This window comes from Hemicordylus capensis, chromosome 1, assembly GCF_027244095.1.
Source record: "Hemicordylus capensis ecotype Gifberg chromosome 1, rHemCap1.1.pri, whole genome shotgun sequence".
Taxonomy (NCBI): domain Eukaryota; kingdom Metazoa; phylum Chordata; class Lepidosauria; order Squamata; family Cordylidae; genus Hemicordylus; species Hemicordylus capensis.
In genome coordinates, this window is record NC_069657.1 from 353,155,757 (window position 1) to 353,181,494 (window position 25,738).

General features: G+C 41.3%; 1 protein-coding gene across 12 annotated transcripts in view; it reads right to left on the reverse strand.

Annotated features, from left to right (window-relative positions):
• Nucleotides 1-25,738, reverse strand: part of NHSL1 (NHS like 1) — a 228,783-nt gene that overhangs the window by 122,995 nt on the left and 80,050 nt on the right. Inside the window, exon 1 of one of the 12 annotated variants that reach the window (XM_053289263.1) lies at nt 6,572-6,607. The exons of 10 other annotated variants lie outside the window; for them this stretch is intronic. In XM_053289263.1, coding sequence (XP_053145238.1) covers nt 6,572-6,581 — 10 coding nt within the window. In that variant the 5' untranslated portion in view covers nt 6,582-6,607. Of the gene's footprint in view, nt 1-6,276; nt 6,432-6,571; nt 6,608-25,738 lie in introns of those variants that run through there. One more of the 12 variants, XM_053289253.1, reaches the window with a different exon arrangement.

Genomic DNA, 25,738 nt, shown 5'->3' on the forward strand with positions numbered 1-25,738 from the left:
AAGCCATACTGCTTACATCCACACTGCTTAAAAACCTGTCATCAAGCTGACAAGGTCTGTAGTTGTCTGGGTCCTCCTTTTCCTCCACAGGAGCAACATTTGCTTGTCTCCTGTTGTGACCTCATCCGTTCCCTCCAAGACTACAGACAGTGGTTCTGAGATCACATCTGCAAGTTCCCTCCATACCCAGGGATGTAATTCACAGGCCTGAAGACCTAAACTCACTTAAGGTGGGTAGATGCTTTCTTTGACTTGGTCCTCACTCCCATGAGGAGTGAAGCCTCAAAGAAATGAAGCCTAAAAGTATGTAATTGTATTTGCCCATATTCATCACCCTTTCTTCTCCTCTACTGTTCAAGTTCACATTGTAAAATCCTGAAGGTGGGTCCCCCCCCTTTTTTCTTTTTCTTTTTTATGTCACTCTGTGGTACACTGATGACACCAAATAAGTAACAACTGTGCTCTGTGGGTGCAATTTTGAACATAGTGCAGGAAGCTAGAAGCCTGCAAAATATTATCTTCATTTAAGAAATCCCCCTGGGCCATATATCTTGCAATTTAGGGTGCAATTTTCACTAGAGATCGTCAATTTTTAATCATATCCTATGACTAGCAAGTGCTTTATTTGAGGCTTGCTTCAGTGCCTCTTTACCCACTCCTTCTACCACAATTTAAACAGTAACAAATTATTCCTCTGAGCTAAACATATAGTCAAGATAGGAACATTGGCTTACTGTGAAGGGTTATTTTCCCCTGTGTTAGGAACTCATCAGGTAGGGTTGTATACTGAGCATGCTCGAGACAGAACTGGATCATGTGACTTAATTTGCTGCCAAAGACACCTCCCAGCCCCAGTTCCAGGGTTGTTGCGAAGAGTGAGAGATGACAGGTGGAGAGAGAGCTTCTTCGATTCAGAAGCATCTGTATGCAAGAGAGCTAGAACATTTGTTAAGAAGCTGGTAATGCAGGGTCGAGAAAACATAAGAAGTATATAGAGAAAAAAGGCGAGAGGTGAGAAAGCCTAGTAACTGTCACCCTGAAAGCAGTTTCCCCCGTCAGGTAAGGCAGTTGTCTGAAGGACTAATCCCCTCCCTGAAAGGTCAGAAGAAATTGTATATTTGGGTGCGGCTGATGAGCTTCTAACACAGGGAAAAAGATCCCTTCACAGTAAGCCAATGTTCCTTTTCCCCCTGTGTGGGAGCTCATCAGGTAGGGATGTACCCAAGCTAGAAGGTAAAGGCAAATGGGAGGGAAGGATGTATCAGACCACCTGTTAGAAGTACTGTGCAGGCAAAGGCCGCCTGGGGAGTGGAGAAGGATGACAGCTTGTAATGGCGAATGAATGGTGTAATGGAAGACCAGGTAGCCGCCCGGCAAATCTCTTCTGTGTGGGCAGAAAAGGCCGCGGACGTGGCTGCACTCCTGGTGGAGTGAGCAGTGACCCCTCCAGAGGGAAGGAGGCTAAGGGAAGTGTAGGCTAGGAGAATGCAAGACTTGATCCAACTAGCGAGAGTGGACTTGGATTTGTTATCTTGGATTTGTTATCTTGGATCTGTTGCCCAAGGTGGATGTATGAAAGGAAACAAAGAGGGATTCTGATTTGCGAATGTCCTTGGTGCACTGAATGTAAATCCATAATGTAAATCAAGGTTGACTCAGCCTTCCATCCTTCCGAGGTCGATAAAATGAGTACCCAGAATGTTGGGGGCAATATGCTAAATCATTGTAAACCGCTTAGAGAGCTCCGGCTATAGAGCGGTATATAAATGTAAGTGCTATTGCTATTGCTATATTGCTCTACACACATCCAATTTATGCCAGAGCTTTTCTTTGGGATGGGCCGGGGAAGGGCAAAAGGAAGGCAGGACAATGACTTGGGACCTATGGAAGGGGGTGTTAACCTTAGGGAGGAAGGTAGGGTCAAGTCGAAGGTTAACCGAGTCAGATTGGAAGGTACAAAGTTCTCTGCGCATGGACAGGGCACCTAGTTCGGACATCCGGAGGGCCGAGGTGATGGCCACAAGGAAAAGAACCTTGAAAGTCAAGGTTTTTAGGGAAATGTTTAGGGCACTGAAACCTTGTTGAGGTTACATGAGGGAAAACGCTTGAGAGATGGCAGGGGGCTAGGTTGGAGGCCCCTCTGAGGAACCTGGATATATGCAGGTGAAAGGAAACTCAACCCATGTCTGAGGAGGATATCTGCAGAATCGATGCGAGTGCCGAAGCCTGTTGCTGAGGGTATTAAGTCAGAGATGTAGGTCCAAGCCGGTCTGTAGGAATGTGAGAACTTCTGGAATGGAAGATGCTTTAGATGAGCCAAATTGAGGACAGATCTCCTCCCACCCTTGCACAATCTAAAAAAGGGAAGAGGAGGGAAAATAAAGCAGCAAAGTGCTGCAGAGCAAAGTAGAAAGCCAAAAAACGCTAAGGGTAGCAAGAGCACTCTCCACTAACGTCCTATCTCGAGCAAGACAGAACTGGAACTGGGGCTGGGAGGCACAAGCAAATTAAGTCACATGATCCAGTTCTGTCTCGAGCATGCTCAGTATACAACCCTACCTGATGAGCTCCTACACAGGGGAAAAATATATTTTCACACCTGGGAGTTTCTGAGTCACATACATATGAAAATAAAAACATCCAACATTTTCAAGCTCTACAAAGAAATACCAAACTTAATGCCAGAAAAACATGCTACATTGTATAAAAAACTGAAAACAAGCCCATATCATACTCATGCCTTCCAGCAGTTCTCTCTGATCTTGTTATATCTTAAACTGAATGTAAATAAATTGATTTGGTTAAATCAAACAACTAGGAGCCACTGAAAAGAAGCCAGCAATAGTCTTTTAAAAAAAAATACATAGCATGGGAGATGTGGGGCAGAAACTGTTGCTATTATTGTACTTCATATCCCTATTGTTTCTAGAATGTCATGTAAGTTTTTATCTTGGAAAACAGAATAAACCTCATGCTATAAAATAGTACTAAGCCCTATTCATAAGAACATAAGGACAGCCCTGCTGAATAAGGCTGAAGATCTATCCAGTCCAGGATCCTGTTTCACACAGTAGCCTACGAGATACCTCTGAGAAGCTCACAGGCAAGATCTGAGGGCTTGTCCTCTCTCCTACTGTTTCTCCCTTTAACTGGTATTCAGAGGTATCTTGCCTCTGAGGCTGGAGGTGGCCTATACCCACCAGACTAGTAGCCATTGATAGACTGGTCCTTTGTGAATTTGTCTAAGCCCCCTTTAAAGCCATCCAAGCTAGTGGCCATCACCACATCCCATGACAGATAATTCCATAGATTAATTATGTGCTATGTGAAAAAGTACTTCCTTTAGTTGGTCCTAAAATTCCTGGCCTTCAGTTTCATGGGATGACCCTGGTTCTAGTGTTGTGAGAGAGGGAGAAAAATTTCTCTCTGTCCACTCCCTCTCTACCATGCATGATTTTATACACCTCTATCATGTCTCCCCAAAGGATCCTCTCTTCCAAATGAAAAAGCCCCAGATACTGACACCTTGCCTCATAAAGAAGGCACTCCAGGTCCCTAATCATCTTGGTTGCCCTTTGCTGCACCTTCTCCAGTTCAATAATTACCTTCTTAAGATATGGTGACCAGAACTGCACGCAGTACTCCAAATGCGGCCGCACCATATATTTGTATGAGGGCATTGTAAGATTAGAATTTTTATTTTCAATCCCCTTCCTAATGATTTGTAGCATGGAATTAGCCTTTTTCACAGCTGCCTTGCACTGAATCGACATTTTCAGTGAGCTGCCCACCACAACCCCAAGATCTCTCTCCTGGTCAGTCACTGACAGCTCAGATCCCATCAGTGTAAATGTGAAGTTGGGTTTTTTTTATCCCAATATGCATCACTTTACACTTGCTTACACTGAACCGCGTTTGCCATTTGGTTGCCCACTCACCCAGTTTGGGGAGATCCTCTTGGAGCTCCTCACAATCTATTGGGGATTTCACTACCCTAAACAGTTTAGTGTCATCTGCAAATGTGGCCACTTTGTTGCTTACCCCAACTTCCAGATCATTTATGAACCACTTAAAGAGCACTGGTCCCAGTACAGATTCCTGAAGGACCCCACTTCTTACCTACATCAATTGTGAAAACCATCCATTTATTCCTACCCTCTGTTTCCTGTTCTTCAACCAGTTACCAATCCACACATGAACCTGTCCCCTTATTGCATGACTGGTAAGTTTACACATGAGCCTTTGGTAGGGAACTTTGTCAAAAGCTTTTTGGAAGTCCAAGTATACTATGTCAACCGGATCACCTTTATCCACATGCCTGTTGACACTCTCAAAGAACTCAAAAAAGGTTAGTGAGGCAAGACCTGCCCTTGCAGAAGCCATGCTGGTTCTCCTTCAGCAAGCCTGTTCTTCTATATGCTTAACAATTTATAAACAAGTATGCTTTCCATCAATTTACTCGGCGCAGAACTTAAACTAACTGGCCTATAATTTCCTGGATCCCCCCAGATCCCTTTTTGAAAATCAGTTACATTAGCTACTTTCCAGTCCTAGGGTACAGAGCCTAACTGTAGGGACAGATTACATATTTTTGCTAGGAGATCATCAATTTCATATTTGAGTTCCTTCAGACTCTTGGGTGGATGCCATGTGGCCCTGACAATTTATTAATTTTTAGTTTTTCAAGACAGTTTACACAGCGATTGCTAATGTGCAAAATTAACCACAAGTTGACTTTCTCTGACCTGTCCTCTGTGTGAGTGAAGCTGGGTTACAAACTGCTACCTTCCAATTTTTATATTGGCAGTTCTTGTGAAGAGAAGCTGGCCAGGAAGACACAAGAGATTTACTGCAAGCCTTACAAAAAGAATTGAAAGCACGTCCTTTTGATTCTGCTCAGTTTAAAGTTCCCACCCCCACCCCCATTCTCCTTATAAAGCAGTGTAACATCTACTCCATTCCCAGTCAAGGAGAAACTCCATGCAGATTTGGGCACTGCTTGTGGCTTCTTTTAGCTGCCGAATGCAGATCCAGCCATGAAAAGACAGAGGCAGATGGGTCTGTGAGAAAATGATTGTGGGTGTATGGCTTGGGGTTCAATCAGACCAATTAAAAGAAACAATAGCATTTTTCAAACCAATTGAGGGTGACGTGGTGTACAAATGACCATCAATAGAAAAATGGCATGAATCACCCCGGACATGAACTGTTATAAAAAGCTAGAATACCCTAGTTTGCAATAAGCTTTGTGGTGACTGTATTAAAAGTTTTGAGACATACTAATAAAACAGTTAAAGTCACTTCCCCCCACACCAAGAACACACTCTCAATTCTTCCTGCTGTCATTTATAAATGTGCAGTTACTGGAGAGAAAGGAACCAAGCACAAAAGGGAAGCTTGCTTTTTAGCGAAAATAGTATATGTATAATTTTTAAACAATTCATTATTTAATATGCTAAAAGAAGATGTGTTTAAGTGTATCCAAAAATATTCACTTTACTTCCATACATTTCAACAAAAAAACTACAATCTTAGCAAAATTCAGTAGCTCTTTATACATCATTGAATTATTTCAGGACAAAACAAGCAGACATACTCTCCTGATAGAACACACAAGAAACACACAGTGCATTTCCTCTATATCCCATTTTAAATGGAAAGATTCAGTCTTATAATCAAATTTTACAGAAACATGCATTTTCAATAACTTTGCATGACACCTCATCTGTTTGTATAACTCATCATGAAAAGAAATTGGTACAGTTAGTATTCACATTTATTATACAACGAAAATAAATTGCCATCTTCCCCTCCAGGCATTCATTAGATCTCATACTGTTTTGAGAATTTAACAATGGTATTGTTCAACAGAGAAACAACACTGGCAGTGCAAATGCTTCAGCCAATAAACTGTTCTAAAAGTTCCTACAACACAGACAATGCTTTCTCAAATACTTGGTAAGTTCAGCAAATTGCAACCAATAGGGCAAGCTTGCTCTTTTGTATAGGAAGGGGTCACACTAAGCATTTGAAGTATTCCCAGCAGGAATGAGTCTTCCCCTCGCTCTTAAAAGACCAAGTGCAAAAGTGAGTTTGTGCTGCCCTCTCACTTCAGACCCAGACAAGGGATTTTAAAAATCCCATAAATTTCTGAGAGTTGTGAAAGGTTGTAAGACTATCACAGGAACCGCTCCCTAAACACAAACACACACACAGCTCAGTACACTCCTGCTGACCAAACATGAGAGCCACTTCACAGCTGAAAAGACCCCTTACCTTTCAGACAAAACATCCTGAGACAGTTCCATGGAGGGAAGCAAACAAGCCCTGCTTGCAGAGAGTGCTTTGCACCAGTGCTAGGTACAGCTGTTCCCCAGTCCGCCCCATTCAAGCACACAGCCAGAAAAGATGGCAGCACGCCAACTCCTGCTGCTATAGGAAGCTACTGCCCAACCCACTGATTTCTAAACAGTGCTGACACCTCCCCATCTCCCACCTCCTATTCCAAAAACTCACTATTTTTTTTAAAGAGTAACTGTGTCTCTACAGCCACGCCTAGCACAGTACAAACCTGAATACATTTATCTCCTTTGTCAGCACTTTTCCAGTGAAAACAGCTCATACTGTACTCATCAATCGGTCAGCATTAGGAAAGATAAATCACCCGTAATCCACCTCAGCTGTTGCTTATAAATTGCAAGCTCTGGCTCTTTGTAAACTTTTTTTTGTAATTGTTCTGGAATGTTTTCAAGTGCTTTGTTTGGAAAGTTTTTGTGTTGTACGTGTGTGTGCACACACTCGTGTGTAACAAGTGAGAACACACATAATCAAGTTGCAATAATCGCTGAGCTGGATGTTAGCTAAGGACTCCTTCGGGCCCAACTTACTCCATGAAAATATTAATGGTAGGTTCAGTCAAACAGGATCTTGAGCATGTTTTAGAAGTTACTCTCGCTCCATGGGATTCCAACTCCCCCTCCCCCTAGCGTTACCTGATGTCAAGAGGAGTGCCAGTACAGGGAGAACCAGATGCCCTGGCAGTATGACATGTCCTTAAGTGTGGGGTAGCTGAACAGCTATGAAGTAGGGGTACTAAGCTCTTCCTCTGCCTACTTTCATTTCTCTTCCCTTGCCAAGATCACATTTAATCTAGTTGGGCTCATTCCTACGATTCATTCTTTGCCTCCCATCCCGCCCCCAAATAACATGCTGTACACTAGAGCCTGACAATTCCCAAGTGCCAGCTCATCATGGGGCCTAGACATTTAAGTCTCCAGGTGATGGATGGATGCAGCCAGGAGGAGCAAGCAAGCAAGGTGAAAGCAGGTTGTTCCTTCCTCCTTCTTGTTGTGTCAGTCCATAACCTGCCTGAGCCAGACAAATGCAGCCAGGAGCAGACGTAAGCAAGCAAGGCAAGAGCAAGCAACACACCGCTGAGCCCGTGTATACTCACAAACGCACACACACCCTCATGAAGTGGAAAGTGTTGCTGGGAGTGAGCAGTAAGTGCAGCCATGGAGCAGAAGGCATTCTGGCGCCTACATTTTGAAGCTGGCTCTTACAGCCAAAGAACATTTGATGAGGTCTGCTGCACACTATAAAATTTTCTAGTAATAGAAAAATGTGTATGAGTGGTCAATGCCTAGGATTTCACCATATGTCTCAAAATATCAGGGGGTACATAAGGTTTAAAAGAATAGGTCTTTTGGAAATTTCCATGAGAAGGAATTGATGTGACTGCAATGTGTATTACAGCTTAATCAATAAATAAAGAGATGTTTCCCAACACGCACATTTTTGAACGTCAGGTCTTGGCAGCCCTATGAAACCTCCCACGAAACAGTCCTCTTTGTTACTCAAAAATACACATGGATATAAGTGTACCAACTTTTATATTCTGAAACGTCTCCCAAAAAGTCTTTACTCCACCGATCATATATTTACTGAGAAAAGAAATTAAACAAGAAAAGTATGCATAGTATCTCAAATCTGTGCCTTGGTTACCAAGAACTGGATTTGTGATGCAACACTGGACTGATACGTTTATTCTTGATAAACAGTTGTGGATTATGGATAAGTGTTCCCTAGCACAGTTTGAACAAGTTGGGTTTTTTTGTTCAGACCATTTTGGTTAGGCAAAATGGAAAAGAAGAGGAATCTGTTGCAATTTGGTCTAGTTTTAATGACTTGTATGGGTTTTGAAGATTGTTTTTAATTTTTTTTTAAACCATTTGTGTTTGTTTGGACCCTCCATTTCTTTCTCATGGTACTGAGATAAATATTATATTTTAAATATGAAGGTCAGAAAAGAGGGATTATTATTTGGGGGAGGTTTCTTTTTTAAAAAAATTAATTATATATGGATTTTAGTTGCATTACTTATTATTTGAAATAAAGAAAAAGTTTTTTAAAAAAATAAAGAAACAAACAAGAATTGGGTTTAATTGTATTATCAGAGTTATCCCAACAGGGAATACAGCCCACTAGCAATACTGTACAAACATGCATTTCCCATAGTAGACTTCTTACCACTACAGGTTTTATGGCTCATGAATGGGACTTGCCTGTCCCCATCATTTATTTTAAGAAAGAGTAAGAAGGAGGAGGAAAAAGGAACTAAACAGGTGGTGATAGGGGAGCCTGTGTTCAAAGAGCTACTGTCACGTGGTTCCTGGGATTACAGTAGCAGCAGAAATATCAGAGGAAGGAAAATATTTGCAGTAATTGGGGGGTTGGTAATCTGGGAGGGGAAGTCACAAACTTAAAGTCACATCTTTATTCCCTCTAAAAGTTGCTTAATTCCCTGTGTTTCTATAATGAGAAGGATGCACCACATCTGTGAGGTTTGGACAAGTTTCACCCAAGAAACAGTATCTAAAAATAAATATATTCCTTGTGGTTTTGATGCTGTTTTAAGTGGGGGAAGTACACATTATTATCTATTTTGTTTCTCTGGGAAGATGTCCAGATGATGACAATTTGCATATGTATCACAATGAATGCACATGGATATCACTTCAGGAGCAAACAGTTGGATAAGAGCCACAGAAGCTGATGTTAAGTCCAGTCTTTTTAAAATGCATTCATTAATTACCTTGAAGGGAGAAATAAACAACACATTAATGGAGTTCCCAAAGGAATAGTAAACTGGGAGCAGCTGTGAAGCCCAGTACAGAATGAAACACATTTTAAGTAGCCATTAAGAAGGTAAACACATGAATGGAAAAGAGTGCAAGACCATGTATATGTGGTGTTTTGAGCAGACAACAAAACCTAATAAAATCAGTAACTAACAAAAGTGGTATATAAATATTTGTTGTTTGTTTAATGACAGACAGGTACCAGTTAAATATAGAAACAAATGACAAACGCTTTTATTCAGGATTGCTGGCCATTAATAAAAGTATTAAGCGTATTTAGACAACCCACAATTTATATATATACTAAACTGGCCATATGCACACAATGTATACTGTACATATTGATGTTATACTTTTAATTACCGTTAAAATGTTTCTTTAGAAGAATATATATATATATATATATATATATATATATATATATATATATATTCATATTCTAAATAATATCTCTAGAAGATATTCCCTACTTGCAAGAACCTCTAGTACGGGAAGATGAAGTTAGATCACCACTCCGGTCATTACCAAGTTGGAAGGCTACAAGAATTGATGGAATAGCTATCAAAATATGGCAGGCAACAGAAGAAGAATCAGTCAAGGCTCTAAACCAGACTATGCCAGCAAATTTGGAGAACAACACAGTGATCAGCAGATTGGAAGAGGTCAGTCTACATACCTATACCAAAGAAAGGAGACCTAACATACTGCACAAACCATCACACAATATCCTTAATTTCACATGCTAGCAAAATAATGCTCAGGATCATCCAACGCAGATTAGAGCCCTACGTGGAAAGGGAAATGCCAGATGTTCAAGCTGGTTTCAGAAAAAGTTGAGGAACAAGAGACATCATTGCTGATGCATGCTGGATAATTGAGAAAGCCAAAGAATACCAAAAAGAAGCCAATATGTGCTTTATTGACTACAGAAAAGCCTTCAATTGCGTCAACCATGTCAAGTTGTGGAATATTCCTTAGGAAAATGGGCATCTCAGAAAATCTCATTGTTCTCATGAGAAACCTATACACAGGTTAGGAAGCCACAGTCCAGATGGAACATGGTGAAACAGACTGGTTCCAGATTGGCAAATGAGTAAAACAAGGCTGTATACTTTCTCCTTATTTATTCAGTTTATATGCTGAACATATTCTGAGAGAAGGTGGATTGGAAGAAGATGAGCGTGGTTTTAAAGTTGGAGGAAGAAACATCAATAACCTGCACTATTATGATGACACCACTCTGATAGCTGAGAATGCAAATGATCTGAGCTCTAGTAATGAAAGTCAGTGAAACAATGGGACTACAATTAAATGTAAAGAATCCTAAACTAATGACAACGGGTACAGCAACAAGCCTCAGAATTGACAATGAAGACACCGAAGTGGTGGATAGCTTCTGCCTTTTAGGATAAACCGTCAACAGTAAAGGATCCAGCAGTCAAGAAATATGCCAGAGACTAGCATTTGGTAGGGTTGCAATGAAGGCCTTGGAAAGGATATTCAGATGCTGTGTCTACACCTACAAAGATTAGAATTGTTCAGACAACTGGTTTTTCCCGTGACATTCTATGGATGCAAAAGCTGGACCCTGAAGAAGCAAGATAGAAAAAGCATTGACGCTTTTGGACTTTGGTGCTGGAGAAGACTTTTGAGGATACATTGGACAGCCAGGAAAACAAACAAAACAAATCAATCCAGAATTTTCACTCAAGGCACAAATGACCAGGCTCAAACTATCATACTTTGGACACATTATGCGAAGATCCAGCTCCCCTGAGAAGTCCATAATGTTGGGAAAAGTTGAAGGAAAGAGAAGAGGACGACCAGCAGCAAGGTGGATGGACTCAATTACGACAGCAATGAATGCACCACTGAGAGACTTTAAAGGCCAAGTTGATGACAGATCATCCTGGAGAGAATCTAACTATGTGGTCTCTAAGAGTCGACACCAACTTGGCGGCACTGAATCAATCAATCAATATTTATTGGAAATGGAATGATTAAAGGAAAAAGGAGTGGATGAAGAAGAAGATTGTCTTGTTATCTTGTTGAAAATGTTTTTAAAATATCTTAAATAAAGAGTCTTAAAAAGGCAAATTGCCTACCTATGCAAATTGGAAGGTTTTGTATTTTTAAACTAGATCTAACTAGAACTAGCAATAGCAATAGCAATAGCACTTACATTTATATACCGCTCTATAGCCGGAGCTCTCTAAGCGGTTTACAATGATTTAGCATATTGCCCCCAACATTCTGGGTACTCATTTTACCGACCTCGGAAGGATGGAAGGCTGAGTCAACCTTGAGCCCCTGGTCAGGATCAAACTTGTAACCTTCTGGTTACAGGGCGGCAGTTTTAACACTGCGCCACCAGGGGCTCTAGATTTGAAATCTTATGTTTCAGGATAGATTGTTGTAGTTTGGAAATTTTAAAACTAGATTGTCCAGCAAGCTAGACTAAAAAAGTACTGGGGCAACAAGCCCCACCACACACATGTCCTTGCCCTTCCGAGACCGAACCCATTGATTACTATCCCCTCCAGGTTGTTGGTTCTCTCTTTTCCTCATAGTCTGGCCATTGCTGTTGCACCCCCACATGAGTCTTATTCTGAAACTGTAAGAAAGGTTAGGGAAACTATATAGACTGCTATCTAGCAATCACCCACTCATCCCTGATTGCAGTAGAAAGCAATGAAGTCAAGGTAGGAGGTTATGGTGTCTGGCCTTCCCTGGCCATTCAAGTAATTGTTCCTCAACTCTGTGCTGCACCTGGGAAGTTCCACTGGGTGCAAATGCCAAGAGAACCTAAGTCCTAGTCACATGCTATGTTCAACACATGTTCAATATAGATTGTACAGTATATGCATGTTCAGATCTGTACACGTGCAGGTTTTCATATTATGTTGAATGCATGCATCATATGTTTGAGGGACCTGTACCCAGCTTCACTTTTTAGATGAACACATGTACAATCATTCACACCAAATTATGTACATGATTACAGACTCCTGAACACATTTTCAGCATAATGTCTGAATAGGGCTATGAAGTATTGTTCTGAATAGTTACTATTTCACAAAAGACTATCTTTTCCCTAGAAGTTTTCAAAAATGCTGAGGGCACTGTACAACTTTACTGTTGGAAGAATTTGGAAATGAGAAGTCATATATTTGTCATGTTCATAAGTACATGGATTTGTTTTAGTGATTTTGTGTTTTATATTTCTGTATATTTTAAAACATGTTGCCTGCCCTGACATCTTGTGCAAATTAAAGATGTCGTAAGCATCTATAGGAGCCCCAGAGGAATGGTGGTTGGAAGAGCCCCACCAAAGCTTGGACAATTGGAGCTGAGCCCCACAGGGATAATTAAGCAATAAAGACATTAGTTGACTACATTAGTTGTAGTCAAAGATGATTTGACTAAAGGAGATGTTCAGTCCATTCTCTGGAGGAGCCCAGCAGAGCTCAGAATGTGTGCATGTGAGAGACTGAGGTTCAGAGGAGAGGCCAGACTATTCAAGGAGTGGGGGGAAGACCACTTGTTGATGAATAGTTGTGCAACATTTATTACATCCTGACTGCTTGAGCCCCCACAATTTAAACACACTTCCAAAGGCTGACCAGCAGTAAAAGAAAAAGAAAAAGAAAAAGAAAGTGTATTTCTACCCTCCCCGCTTTTTGGTATATAGTACTTCAAATTAAGATCAATCTGCTCTTATTTAAACTAAATTTTCACAAATAGCCTCTGGGATTGGCAAACAAAATGAAAAAGTGAAGCCAGTAAGACTGCATGGGGCCAGTCTCCAGCTATGAATAAAATTTGACTCAAGTTAAGAACAAGTCAAACAAAAGCTGTGGGGCATACAAAGGACAACGCCTCACAGCATTTGTAACAGGTCAAGGAAGGAATCTGTAAACTCCCTTTCCTAAAGAGGTTTCAAAGTTCCTTGGCCCAAAATAATATGTAAAAAGAGCATCCTTGTTTGTGCAGAAGGGATAGAAGTATAATATATGGGGACAAAGATATTTAATTAGAGAATAATTAGTGATTTATTTATTTTTAAAGGCAAAGGGTATAATTTTGTCATGTGTAATTTTGAAAAGGAAAACAGGAAAATGTAATTTCAAAAAGTAGTTTAAAAGTTATCACAATACCACTGTTGTTGAAATTAATAAAATATTGATTTCTGTAAACTTTCATTTAAATAAATAAGTGGGAAGCATTGATCTCCATAAGCTCCACTTCTGAACATGTTGTGTTAATATATCTTGCTATCATGTGCCACTTTAAGGTGCCACACAAAAAATTAAATTCTGTTTGTGTGTGCTGAGTTTATAAAATAAACACACTAATTACTAAGATTTAAAAGAGTCAAAGTTATGACTCGAGGAAGAAGAAAACACAAGTAGTGACTAACATTCTGACTAATAAAACGCATATGTAAAGAGGCTCACACACACTTCCCCCAGTCCCTTTACATGGGTGCTGTTGTGAAAAGAATAGAAACTTCCCCACTCTGCCTGCGCTTTGGAAGAAAAGAAGCATGTCATTAAAAAACACTGTCAAAGAGAGTAAATGGAACCTTGTCTTTTTTTACCATTGGCTCAAAAGCAAAAATACTAGCCTGGGTTTTTAGCCCACTTCCCACATGAAAAGTACTCTTATGAGATTGCCTTGCTATCCACTTGTGTGTGTCTCTCTCAACAACTTTGCAATGCCTGCACCTATTTGCACCAAATTTGGTACAGATGTTGTGCCACATAGGGACACCTGAATGGCATGTTTGTGATTATGTCATGCACCCCGATCCTAGATTATTTCTGCACACCGAATAGGTGGATTAGTTTTTACCTGAACGATTTGTTTTGTTGCTGTGCTCAGTTTACAAACAGCAAAAATAAGCTACAAGAAAATAGTAACAACAACTATTCCACAGTTAATACTTTCCATGCATTGCCTGTGAAGTAACTCAGGCCTGTATGAGAGCCACAAGTAAATTGCATCGCCATGCAAAGAAACTGGAACATATCTGTGTAAAAACATGACCATTGATTAAGTTAGGGGCAAGCTATGAATGAAAACAGACATTGTGCCTTCCGAAACCTTGCTCTAATAAAATGGTCCAAGTTGTGGGGGGAAAGAACAGTGTGCATCTCAGCCTGTGACACAGGCTCAAACTGGGAATATGGTTTTATTCCCAGATTTGCTACTGATTTAATGTAGCTATACATTAATCATCGAACTGAGCAAAAGTATTTATTCATATTATAAAGAAAAGGTCTAATATTTAATGCACCATCTGTTGAAATTCAATTGCTTTAAAACTTAAATTTTACATGGGCTACCATAAAACCAGAGAACCAGATAAAATGCCTAGACAGAAAGAATCTAAATATTGGACCATTCATCTGCAAAGTCCTGCTATTAGCCATCCAAATATTTATATTTGTGCTGTTAAGTGGTGCTCTTATGTTTAATACTGAACCATTTTAGTATACTTTTAATTCATCTTCTATTAAATTTTTGTGTAATACTATTGTAAGAACAACAGATGACCAAAAAAGACCAAACTCTGGCCTTACTGCAGTTGACCTCTCAGATCTGTAATATGAGCCCCAAAATGCTTTGGGAGTTTTTCATTATTTCTTTAATAAATGCACAATATAATTACTGAAAATTAATTGTTGTTAAGAATAAGTGCATTAGAATAATACAGAAACTACAATTTTGCAATAAGGCAACCTCTCAAAATGGAACACAATTTTTCATATGAAATAGAAAGAATGTATAGAAAATAGGGGGTGGGGAGAAGATTTGCAGTCTGTCCAGCCTGCCAAATGTTCATTAATAAACTCCCTAGGTGCATCTGACCTACACATGTATTTTAAACTTAGTCAACATAAAACCAAACTAGTGCTTGGTCATTTATTTGGCAAAACAAGCAGATGAAATGTAAGGGAAGGAAGAAAGGAGATAGCAAACATCATTTGGGATGTATACCAGTAGCCAAAAATAAATTTGAAAAAAAATTGCTTTTCTCTGGGGATGTTGGCAGGTGCAGCTAATCAGGAAAGTATATTACTGTGCCTGACTATGTTGTCTTCCAGCAGGGGAACATGATTTGAGTTGATAATCATTAAATCTGGCCTGCCCATTTGAAAGCATGATTCCTTAACCCAAAGCTAATGGATATGCTCTACTGACAATGCACCACAAACTCATATTAGAAAAATCATCAAAAGCAGTGAGTTGGAAACAAATGTGCCCTTCCCACATGTGGAAAGCGTCTTCCCTCATGGAAGGGCTGCTTTCCACCTGGTGCTAGTATGATGCACAAGAAAAGTAAAAATGAATCCAAAGGTTTAGTCTCCTACTTACACAAGAGCTTGTGCAATCTCCTGCACAAGCAGAAACACCAAAACTGCAGTTATAACATAGCTCTTGTGCAAGTGTTTGTGGAAGAGCACCTGTTGTTATTTGTTATTAAATGTTTGTGGAAGAGCAGCTGTTGTTATTTTCCTTCCACTCACAGTTCTTTGAATTCATCCCAGTGTTTTCACAATATCAGTGCTGAGGGAATCCAATTTCTAAGGGAATCCACTTGATATTAAAATTTAAAAAGCACTTCAAGTATTCTGTTCACTTATTCAAATATCAGGAATTTGATGGCCCAATGGAACCAACATGCCGCTCCCCACTGCTCTCATGCGACTGCGGGAGGCAGGGTTGTGCTCTTGGCCCCACTGAGGCAAGCACAGAGGCCGCCATGTTGGAGTTCATTACGTAATGCAGGGCAGCCAATTAGATGCTAGGAGCGGCATTTTAAGATGCCGGATCCATAGAGCTCCTTCTCAGTTGCTTGGACTGAGCAGCCCTTCCTCCTACCCATTTCAGTGAGGGAAGTCCGGTCGCCGTTCGGGGCCAAGTAGGAATTTTTGGGGTCACACCTAATTGGCCTTGGTATGGCCTTTTTTTGCCTACTTCTCACTGAAACTGATTTAGGATTGTCACCTTTTGATTGGTCACTTGCTGATGAGTGCGGGTTAGCTTAAGTGTATTTATTGGTGTTTGACTGGAGGACTTTTTAAGGCGAGTAGGCAACCCAAAGAACAGCCCTTGCAGGTTTTGCGGCCCTTGGGCTGGGATCTGCTACTACTTGGAGGCAGGCCAGCACCCAATACCCAGTTTTGCTGCCTGGGTGGGTGGGGCTGCCTGACCTCCCTTCAGCAGGATTTCACCCCACAGAATTTTCAGATTCCGTCCAGGCGGAACTAACACCCAGTCTGTCGCCCGGGGTTGTGCGGTCCTCCTTATGAGACTGACCCTTAGTTGGTGTAACTGCACTCTGAATTGTCATGCCTCGCTGCAGGATTTGTGTTATCTAAGTTAATAAAAGTGGGCCTAGTTCATCCAACTACTCATTGAAGATAATGGGCTGACCTATAATTAGAGCAAGTGAAATGTCAGTGACATAAGCAATCTTCCCTGCATCCGTTCTCCATACAGCAATTTCTTGAGCTCCCCCCAGAGTTGGTCCTGGGGATTGAGGACCCCTGGAAAGAAAGAGTGGCCAACATCCAGAGCAATGAACCAAATGTGAAACAAGCACCGTTGGAGTAGCACAAAAGGGTGACATAGTTGCACTAAAATAGGGATTTACAGAATCCTCCAAATTGCACTAAAGTGCTGTTGTGCAAAGGTATCCATTAAAACAAATGAGGCACGACTCATTTGTGAGAGTTGCACAACACTACTTTGTGTTAGCACAAAGTTCTCCCATGTGATATGTTGCTCTGATGGCAGCCAGTGTAGAATGCAGCATGGGCAGCAATGGGAGGGGGAAAATGCTGCAAATGGGGTGCAGGCTCTGCTTGTGGAACGTGCCCACATCTGACTTCCGAAGGTTCCCATCTCCCACTGCACTCCACATGCTCCATCCCATGCTGTTCCCAAGGATCACCCAGTCCCCAAGAGTGGCTTTTTCTAAGGGAATCAGAGAGCTGCAAGAGGGAGGAGGAGGAGGAGGCAGGGAAGATCACAATTCGGATACAGTCTGTAATCCACTGTTAGGATACAGTCCGTTTCAAGCCATGTATGCAGAGAGCAAACACTATCATTGTAAATACCCCTGCTGACAGTGGAGAGAGAGAAAGCCTAAGAAGGCAACATGTTAACAACCAGAACAATACAAACAAGAGAACATTGAGATGTATACTAACACTGTAGTACCCCGAGACTTGTTTCTACCCCAAAAATGGTAGACTTCCCAAACCAGAGAAACCATTTATACATCTGTGAGTAGGCCTGATGAGCTCCAGTCACAGGGGAAAGAACCCTTCACGGTAAGTCCAATGTTCCTTTTTCCTCTGTGCTGGAGCTCATCAGAATGGGACATGCCCAAGCGGTCCAAGAAAGGGGGTGGGAAGGATGTATACTCTAACTAACTGTTTCAAGACTCAACAGCCACTTGGAGTGAGAGAAGGAGGCCATTTTGTAATGCCAAATGGAGTAACTGAAGACCATGTAGCTGCTTTACAGATATCTATCAGAGGGTCATATGCCAAAAAGGCCACCAAGATAGCTGTGCTATGAGTGGAATATGCTGTAATTCCAGTAGGGACTGGTAAATTAAGGCTTTCATAAGTCAGGAGGATGCAAGCCCTGATCCATCGAGAGTACCCTTGGAGACCTTGGAGCCTAGTAAAGAGGATTGGAATGAAAAAAAGTGAGAGTCAGATTTGTGGAAATCTGGTGTGACAGATATAGACACACAGAGCCCTGCGGATATCAAGGGTGTGCCATGTCATTTCCCTAGAATGGGATGGTGATGGACAGAAGGAGGATAGTACTATGTCCTGAGAGTGGTGAAAGGATGAGTTAACCTTAGGAATGAAGGTGGGGTCAAGCTTCAGAATTATGGAATCTGATTGGAAGATGCAGAACTCTTTTCCAACGGAGAAGGCACCCCAGTTCGGATACTCTACAAGCCGACGTGATGACTACCAGGAACAGGACATTGTCGGATAGGTCCTTGAGAGAGACAGAGGACAAGGGTTAAAAGGGCGGTTGGGTGAGTGCGTTCAGGACTTTTTTCAGGCTCCACAATGGGAATCTGTGAACAGGAGGGGGAGCAGATTGGATGTTCCATTGAGAAATCTTGTAATGTGTGGTGTGGGTGGACCACTCAGGAGAGGACAGGTCCAGAACTGACACCCGTAGAGGTCTGGAATTTCAGGGTACTAGGGCAGAGCTGCAACTCAAGCCCAGACTGGAGGAAAGCCAGGACCTTGGGAACTCCTGCCAAAATAGGGTCAGTGTGCCTATCATTGAGGGCTGTGAGTCCTCAATAGAAGTAACATCATGAATAGCATTCTTAACTATAGCAAGAAGGACTTCAAAATCTATGGACGAGAATAGACATGAGGAGATGGGTACTTGAGTGACCTCTTCAGATAACTTTCCTTCCTCCCTATCAGACACCCAGGGTTAAGAGAGTGAGAGTATTCAGAATCTGACCTTGGCAAGATCTGGTTCCAAGCTGTATGTGGTAGAATTGGAGGCAATACAGGTACAGGCAGAGGCAACAACAGGGGTATTGTAGGAGGAATAGGGACTGTTGGCTGCATATTTAGGCACTTAGGTGGAGGTGGTTGGTCCTCAGACAATGGTGTGTGGCACACTCTCCTTTTGCATCTAGTGCCCTTCTCCTGAATGGTATTAAAAGGCCCCTTTCTGGAAGTGGAATGGCCTCCCTCCTTGGGCTGGAGTCAGAGGAGGAGTAAAACATTTTTCCAGCAGTACACCTGGGTTTGATAGGAAGCCCTGTCAAGGAGAAATAGGGCACCAGGCTGTGGTACCACAGGAGCTGGGAGGAAGGGGTTGCATAGCCCCTCATTTGCTTGCAATGAAATCCCTCAACCAGCCAGCAACGTCTGGGGTAAAGGAAATTGCCAGTTCCCAAGGAGGGACATTGGTACTTACATCAGCAACTGCTATGGAGGCAGATCTCAGGGCACTGGAAGGGCACCCTCTGGTTTCTCCACCGCTTCCTCACAAGATGGGGCCCCACCAGCAGAATCCACAGGAAGTGTGGCACAAATTGTCCTGTTTGGGATAGGGTGCCATTGGCATGGGGGGAATGTGTGGGTCAACCCGTTCCCCCTCTGCCACAATAATCACCAAGTTAGCCAGGTCTGAGCCTCCAGATGCACCCAATGGGCAGTAGTTGGGATCCTGCATTTTTTCTGCTGACAAACCACCTGCATCATAACGTGCTTGCTGAGCCAAATGGCTGAGACTAGCTTCTTGCGCTTTTTCTTTTTTAGAGGCTTTGTCTGGCTCAGAACAATGCTTTTTCCCCTCCGCCTTTTGGGGGCCACGGAGGCTTCTGTAGCTATGGAAGGGGCGGGAAGGGGTTGGGGGGCACCTAGCCCATTTTAGGGAGGTGGGGGTTTCCCATGCCAAGCTTCTGCCCCTAGAGTTTGGCTGCATGTTGGAGAGGGAGCCAAGCAACAAATTGCCAGCCTGCTCCATGTGGAGCAAAGTGCAGCAAATCAAAAGTGAAACTAAGCACCCATTAGCCAAATGAGAAATAAAAAGGCAATTTAGGAATGCAAGAGATAATTATAAGCAGTTCCTTTCCTACCTTTGCACAATCTTGGAGGGAGAGGGGAAGGGAAGGGAAGATAGAAGGACAAGTCAAGAAAAAGCAACTAGCCTGCAAAAATATCAGACGCTGAAGAGCTCTTTCCAAGACCTGTAAACCCAAGCAAGACAGGACCAAAACTGGGGCTATGGTGCCTCCTGGCAACAGGAAACTAGTATCATGTGATCTGGCCCTGTCTTGAGCATGCTCAGTCCACAACCCATTCTGATGAGCTTCAGCACAGGGGAAAAAATGTTGTTTCTCATGGCACATGACATTTCCCATAATTCCAGGGGCAGGTAGGGGGAGAAAGGGGGAAGAAAAAGAAGAGAGAGCCTTCCTTTTCTTCAGCCACAACATTTATAACAGAAAAGGAAGGGCAGAGAGGAAACCTGGAGGCTGCTGCATGTCTGTCAAGGGGGTTTGAGAGCTCATGGAAGAGGCTGGTAATGATAAATAGATTTAGAACTCTTGGGGAGAGCAGAACTCTTGCAAGCTGTAGTGGATGGGCAGCCAACCAGCACTGATAGAGTTAAATGGGGAAAAGCAGTTGACCTTGATTGACAGAATGGAGACCCTAGGTCATGACCCAATCGGTTAACCAGGTGGGCAGGACTAGAGGGCTCCAGAGGGGCTTCTGGAAAGAAAAAGGGGGTGCCCAGGTGAAAGAACAGCAATGGAGTCTTGCCAGATTCTCATAGGGTGAGTTCTGCAAATCTTTGAGGGTCAGAGAATTCAGGAATTGGTCTCACCTAAGTCCTGGTGAGGTCCAAGGGAAGGAAGGCAAGACTTATGGCTTAGACTTAGGATAAAGTGTTTTAGTAAGACTTGCATTAGAAGTTATTTTCTTTTGTGTGTGTTGCTTTATATTCCCAAGTATCTGCTTTTGCAATTGCCTATCTTCAACTTCAGTCTAGTAATGAACAAGTTAAGCACTGCCTGAGAACATTTGGGTGTTTTGAATACTCTTGTAACCAACCGCTAAGTTAATATTATTTGCAACCGCTACACATGAAATCCTGAACTGGCTTATTCTTTTTCATCTATCTAAAATAAATAAAATAAAGCAATAAATGGTTTTCTTCATTTTACAAGCCCTCTCAGAGTGTTTGACTGACTCTGGGGGAGGGAAAGCCTCTAGTCAACATGCCCCAAACAGCCAGCTACAGCTCCACTTAAGCATATATAATTGGTACCATGTTTTTATATTTGCCTGCTAGAAAAGCAAAGAGGAGACAGGAAATTTTAGCGATATATGGAGGTTCTGAAAGGCATTATCCCCTACTGTACAGGAGGCAGCACTGGCAAATCACTCCTGTATTCTACCAAGAAAATCACATAGAATGTGATCGCTAAGAGTCGACACCAACTCAATCTTATCTTATCCCCATCAGAGAAACTCTGTTAACCAAGGAGTGCTTGGTGGCAGCGAGACAATCTACCAGAGATTCTTCTTTTCCTTTTTAATACAGTTTAAACCCAGTCAGCTTGCCAGGTAACAGGGAGGGGTGACTCAGTGATAATTCCTCTCACGTGAGCTGTCTGGGTCAGTTCCTTACACAAGCATTCTCCACCTTTTCCTGCTGCCAATCCAAACTGAGCCCTTATCCAAATGAACAAACTATACATCATAAGATGTTGGCTATGAACAATGATATTGCATTTAAAGCAGATAAATGCAATATCTAACTAAATTTATTTTCTTTATATGGATTTTTAAAAAATAATATCATACTACCAACTAACATTTTAAAACAAATTGTACGGTTAAAGGAAGAAAGCCAATCTCCCATCCAGCCACACACATACAGAATCTAAGATGCAACCAGGGGCATATCTAGAGGAGAGGGGGGCAGTGTTTGCCCTTCTCCCCAGTGGCCCGTCAGAGGGAGGAAGGAAATGAATAAAATAGGAAGAGGTGGATCTGGAGGGCCCAGATTCTTTGAACCCATCCACCCAGTTATAGCTACACCTCTTGATGCAACCTAAAAACAGCTTCCTAAAAATGAAGTCAGTGCCCAATTCCATCAGTTATTTAAATCAGACAAGTAAAAAGCATGAGTTTCTAAAAATATAGAAAAACAGAATACTAATACTGCTACTTTAGTTATTCCCCAAGAGTATTCCAAATTTAACACACTGATAACAGACTAAATCAAGACTAAAAATACACTTTTGCAAACCACCATAAGCCTAACCTATAGTTTTAGCATGTCCAAGTTAACATTTGTTGCCAATGCAACATAATTATCCAAACTATCCATGTGATTATGGGATCACACACCAAAACCACAAGTGATTATTACGGAGGAATTTAAAGCAATTGCTAGCATTAAAAATGATTGAGTTTAGAAATTTGCATCTGAAGCAGTATAAAACTTTCTACAATGCTGTACAATATTACTTACTTCCCTATTTTTACAGGACAATGGCAGAAATAATTCTGAATTTATTTTGAATTTTTAGCAGTTAGTACTTTTAATGTGCCATGCATTTTAATGCCATGTTAATATCATTTATCATTTGTATCATTGATAGAAACAAACATCTTCCCAACAATATATCTTATAGTTTGAATTCCAGTACAAATAAATGATGTCTATTTTTGCAATGGTTATTATGATAAATATTCTTCTAATGTTCAGCAACCAATTCAACAATCCCTTCTTACTTTTCTAGTGACTCCCTGAGTGTAATGTGTTGCAAAGTAATTATATATCCTCTAACTAATTGTACAAGAAGCAACTTTAACTAAGAAACAAGTGTGATATTTATTACTGCTGGGGAATCCCCAGAGCACAACCAACTGCCACAGGAAATGCGGTGAGCTCCAGGGCAGGGCCTTCCCCACCCGGGTCTTTCAAGAATGTTCTGATCAAGTGGGGAAGTAAGATGCTGAGGCCTCACAGGGTCAGGAGCGGCCCTTACAAGATCTTGATGGCCATACTGAGATCTTGTGATGGGATCTCGTGAGACTTGCCCCAGCTGTCAGGGGCTATATAAGAGAAGACTGGCCAGTGATGAGGGGCCAGTTCTGGAGGAGGCCTTGGAGTGGAAGTAGCCATGGAACTCTGGCTAAGTAGTGAGGGTAGTTAGGCTAGGGTGGGGCTGGTGAATGTTACAAGCCCTGCCCATGAGCCTGAAAAGCTCCCCCGGCGAGAAACTCTGAGGCCTCCTCAACCTCTTGGCACAGTGGAAAGCTGATGACCATACTAAGAGCCTGACAATTACTAACTAAAACATAGGCTAAGAAAACAATAAACAGCCTCTTATGCAGAGAGAGGGAGAACCTCTCAGTTTGAATTCAGAACAGCAAGTGAGCAGCAGACCAACTGTGACTCCACCCACAAGCCAGTACATAGACACTTTCAAACACAGACAAGCATGCCTCACACAAAAACTGTCCATCATAAAATCCCAACATAATGGTGTCTTCTGCCATCTGCAGAAGGGTTCTATTAAGCTAGAAGAAAAGGTAAGCTATTAAGCTAGAAGAAAAGGCTTACTATCAAATAAATCACAATCAACTGCTATCATTCATGAGAATCAAATTTATTATTTATTTATTTAGTACATTTGTATACCATCCCATACAAAAAAGTCCCTGGGCAGTTCACAATATAAAGCCATTAAAACATTAACATAATTAAACAATTCAAAAGACAATAAAAACTCTAAAATGAAAGCTTTAAAACTATAAACTAAAAGCCTGACTAAACAGATATCTTTTTAGGTCATTCAGAGAAGTGGAAAAACTAGTATAGGAATAGAACAAGGGAGCTGAGAAAGAGAAAAGGAGGAGAGAGGAAAGGTAAAGGAATGCAGAATGAAGCCTACAGGATGAAAGCCTACTCTTCTTCCTCACAGTCTCTCTAATTCTCTGTGTCTGCCAGTTCTCAGTGTTACTGTATGTCATCCCCACCCACTGTTCTAGAAAAACTGAAGTTCCATGGCAACTCTTACTTGAGTCATCCTGTTGAGGAAAATTATAACAGACCAGTGTGTGAGGGTGTTCACTGAATCATCTTCTAAAATGGAAACCAGCTTCTTGTAAAGGAATCAATACAAGTATAAAACTTACAACTAAATTTTACCCCCCAAAAAGGAGGGAGGAGTTTAATTAATTTTGATGAACATACAAAGCAATCTTAAAAGTTTTTCAAATGTTTTACTGTAAGCCATCTCAAACAGCACTGTGCTGGAGGAGTACAGTAAAAATATTTTTAAACAAACTAACTTCTCAGTCTGGAATACCACAAAAGCTGTATGTGAACAAAGCACAAGCTGTCCTAATTAAATAATGTCTATATATTGTTCATTCCCAGAGGTATTAGATCTCTTAAACTCCCAAAATAAAAAGGTCCAAGTGTAGTAAAGATATAGTCTGACATCCTGACTAAACTTACTCGTGATATGCTATGTGTCACTTGCCATTTCCATTTCAGTGGGATATCTTCGAGTACGTTTAGTCAGCATGTCAGCCATATAATTTAATTGCATATGGTTCTCTTTTCTTACTTTGCAGAATATGATCCTTTTCAGAGGGCTGGTTTACATTTATTTTCCTCTGCACATACACAGCTGTGAGCATGTACATCACTTGTGTGCCTACAAATTCTACAACAATGTAGAACTTAAAATGGCCTTTAGAAACCAGACTGAATGTAGCAAAAGGTTGCCAACAGATGTTGGCAAAACAGTAAAATCAGACTGTATCTTCACATAGATCACAATGATTTCAACATGTACATTTGATTAGTAAACATTTTGCTAATCTCTACTGTTTCTAACCTCCTCTGCTCTGCAAAAATTTCCATGCTGTTTGAGATGTATCATCTTCAATCTCAAGTCATCTGTTCTCCAAAGATGGGGTGGGGCAATTTTGGAGAAAAAGAGCAGTTGCAATATTTGTGTTTAAAGAAAGACACTGTTGCAGAATGCAATAAACAGAACTGAAACATTCCCACTTCAATATGAACACTATTCCCTTTAAAACCTATTCTAAAATTGATCTTCTAGGCATCTTGTATATTTTTGCTATATTTAGCTTCATCACAGATTCTGCAACCTGTAAGACTCAAATCAAATAATTTACATTTCCAGTACATGCAATACATTCATTTTGTGTGCACAGATGTTCACAGCTACCCATGAAGTAAATATGCTGCAGTCACACAAGTTACTCTAATCCCTATCAGAATGGTTCAGATAATTTATGATGGGCTTATACTGTATTATGGAAACTTTGTATTCAGGTTGTATATAAACTCTTCTTTCCTCCAGTTCATTCATCTCCAGCAACCTGTTATTCATATAGCACCATCTGTGTACATGGCACTTTACATATAGTGAAAAGACAGGTCCCTGCCCCAAAAGTTCACCATCAAAAAGAGGCAAAAGTCTATAGCACCCAAAACTTGGGTCTCTGGGCAGTTTACAATTAAAATCAATTAAAAGATTAAGAACATTTAAAATCCAGTATTAAAATTATTTAAAACTATAAATCTAATTAAAAGCCTGGGTGAATAAATGTGTCTTCAGTGCCTTTTTAAAAGTTGCCCGAGATGGGGAGGCTCTTATTTCAACAGGGAGTGCATTCCAAAGTCCAGGGACTGCAACGGATAAGGTCTGTTCCCAAGTCTGCCCAGGCATGCATGTTTGCTGAGAGCAAAATAAACTTGGAGCCAGTTCATAGTTTCAAATCAATATAAGGAGTCTTTATTGGAGGACTCCATTCTAGGTAGCAAAGTGGAGAGATGGTCTCTAATTTATCTAGCTAGCTGGATGCAGAGAGATGCTGTCTGCATCTCTGCACACATGGTGCAGAGAGAGAGGCGAGCGTGTGTGATAGGGAGAAGAAGAAGGGAGGGGGGGGGCAGGAAGGAAAGAAGTCCCTAAGAGTAGCAATCTACATATCAAAGGGATAGTGTCAGAACAGTAGAGAGAAGGG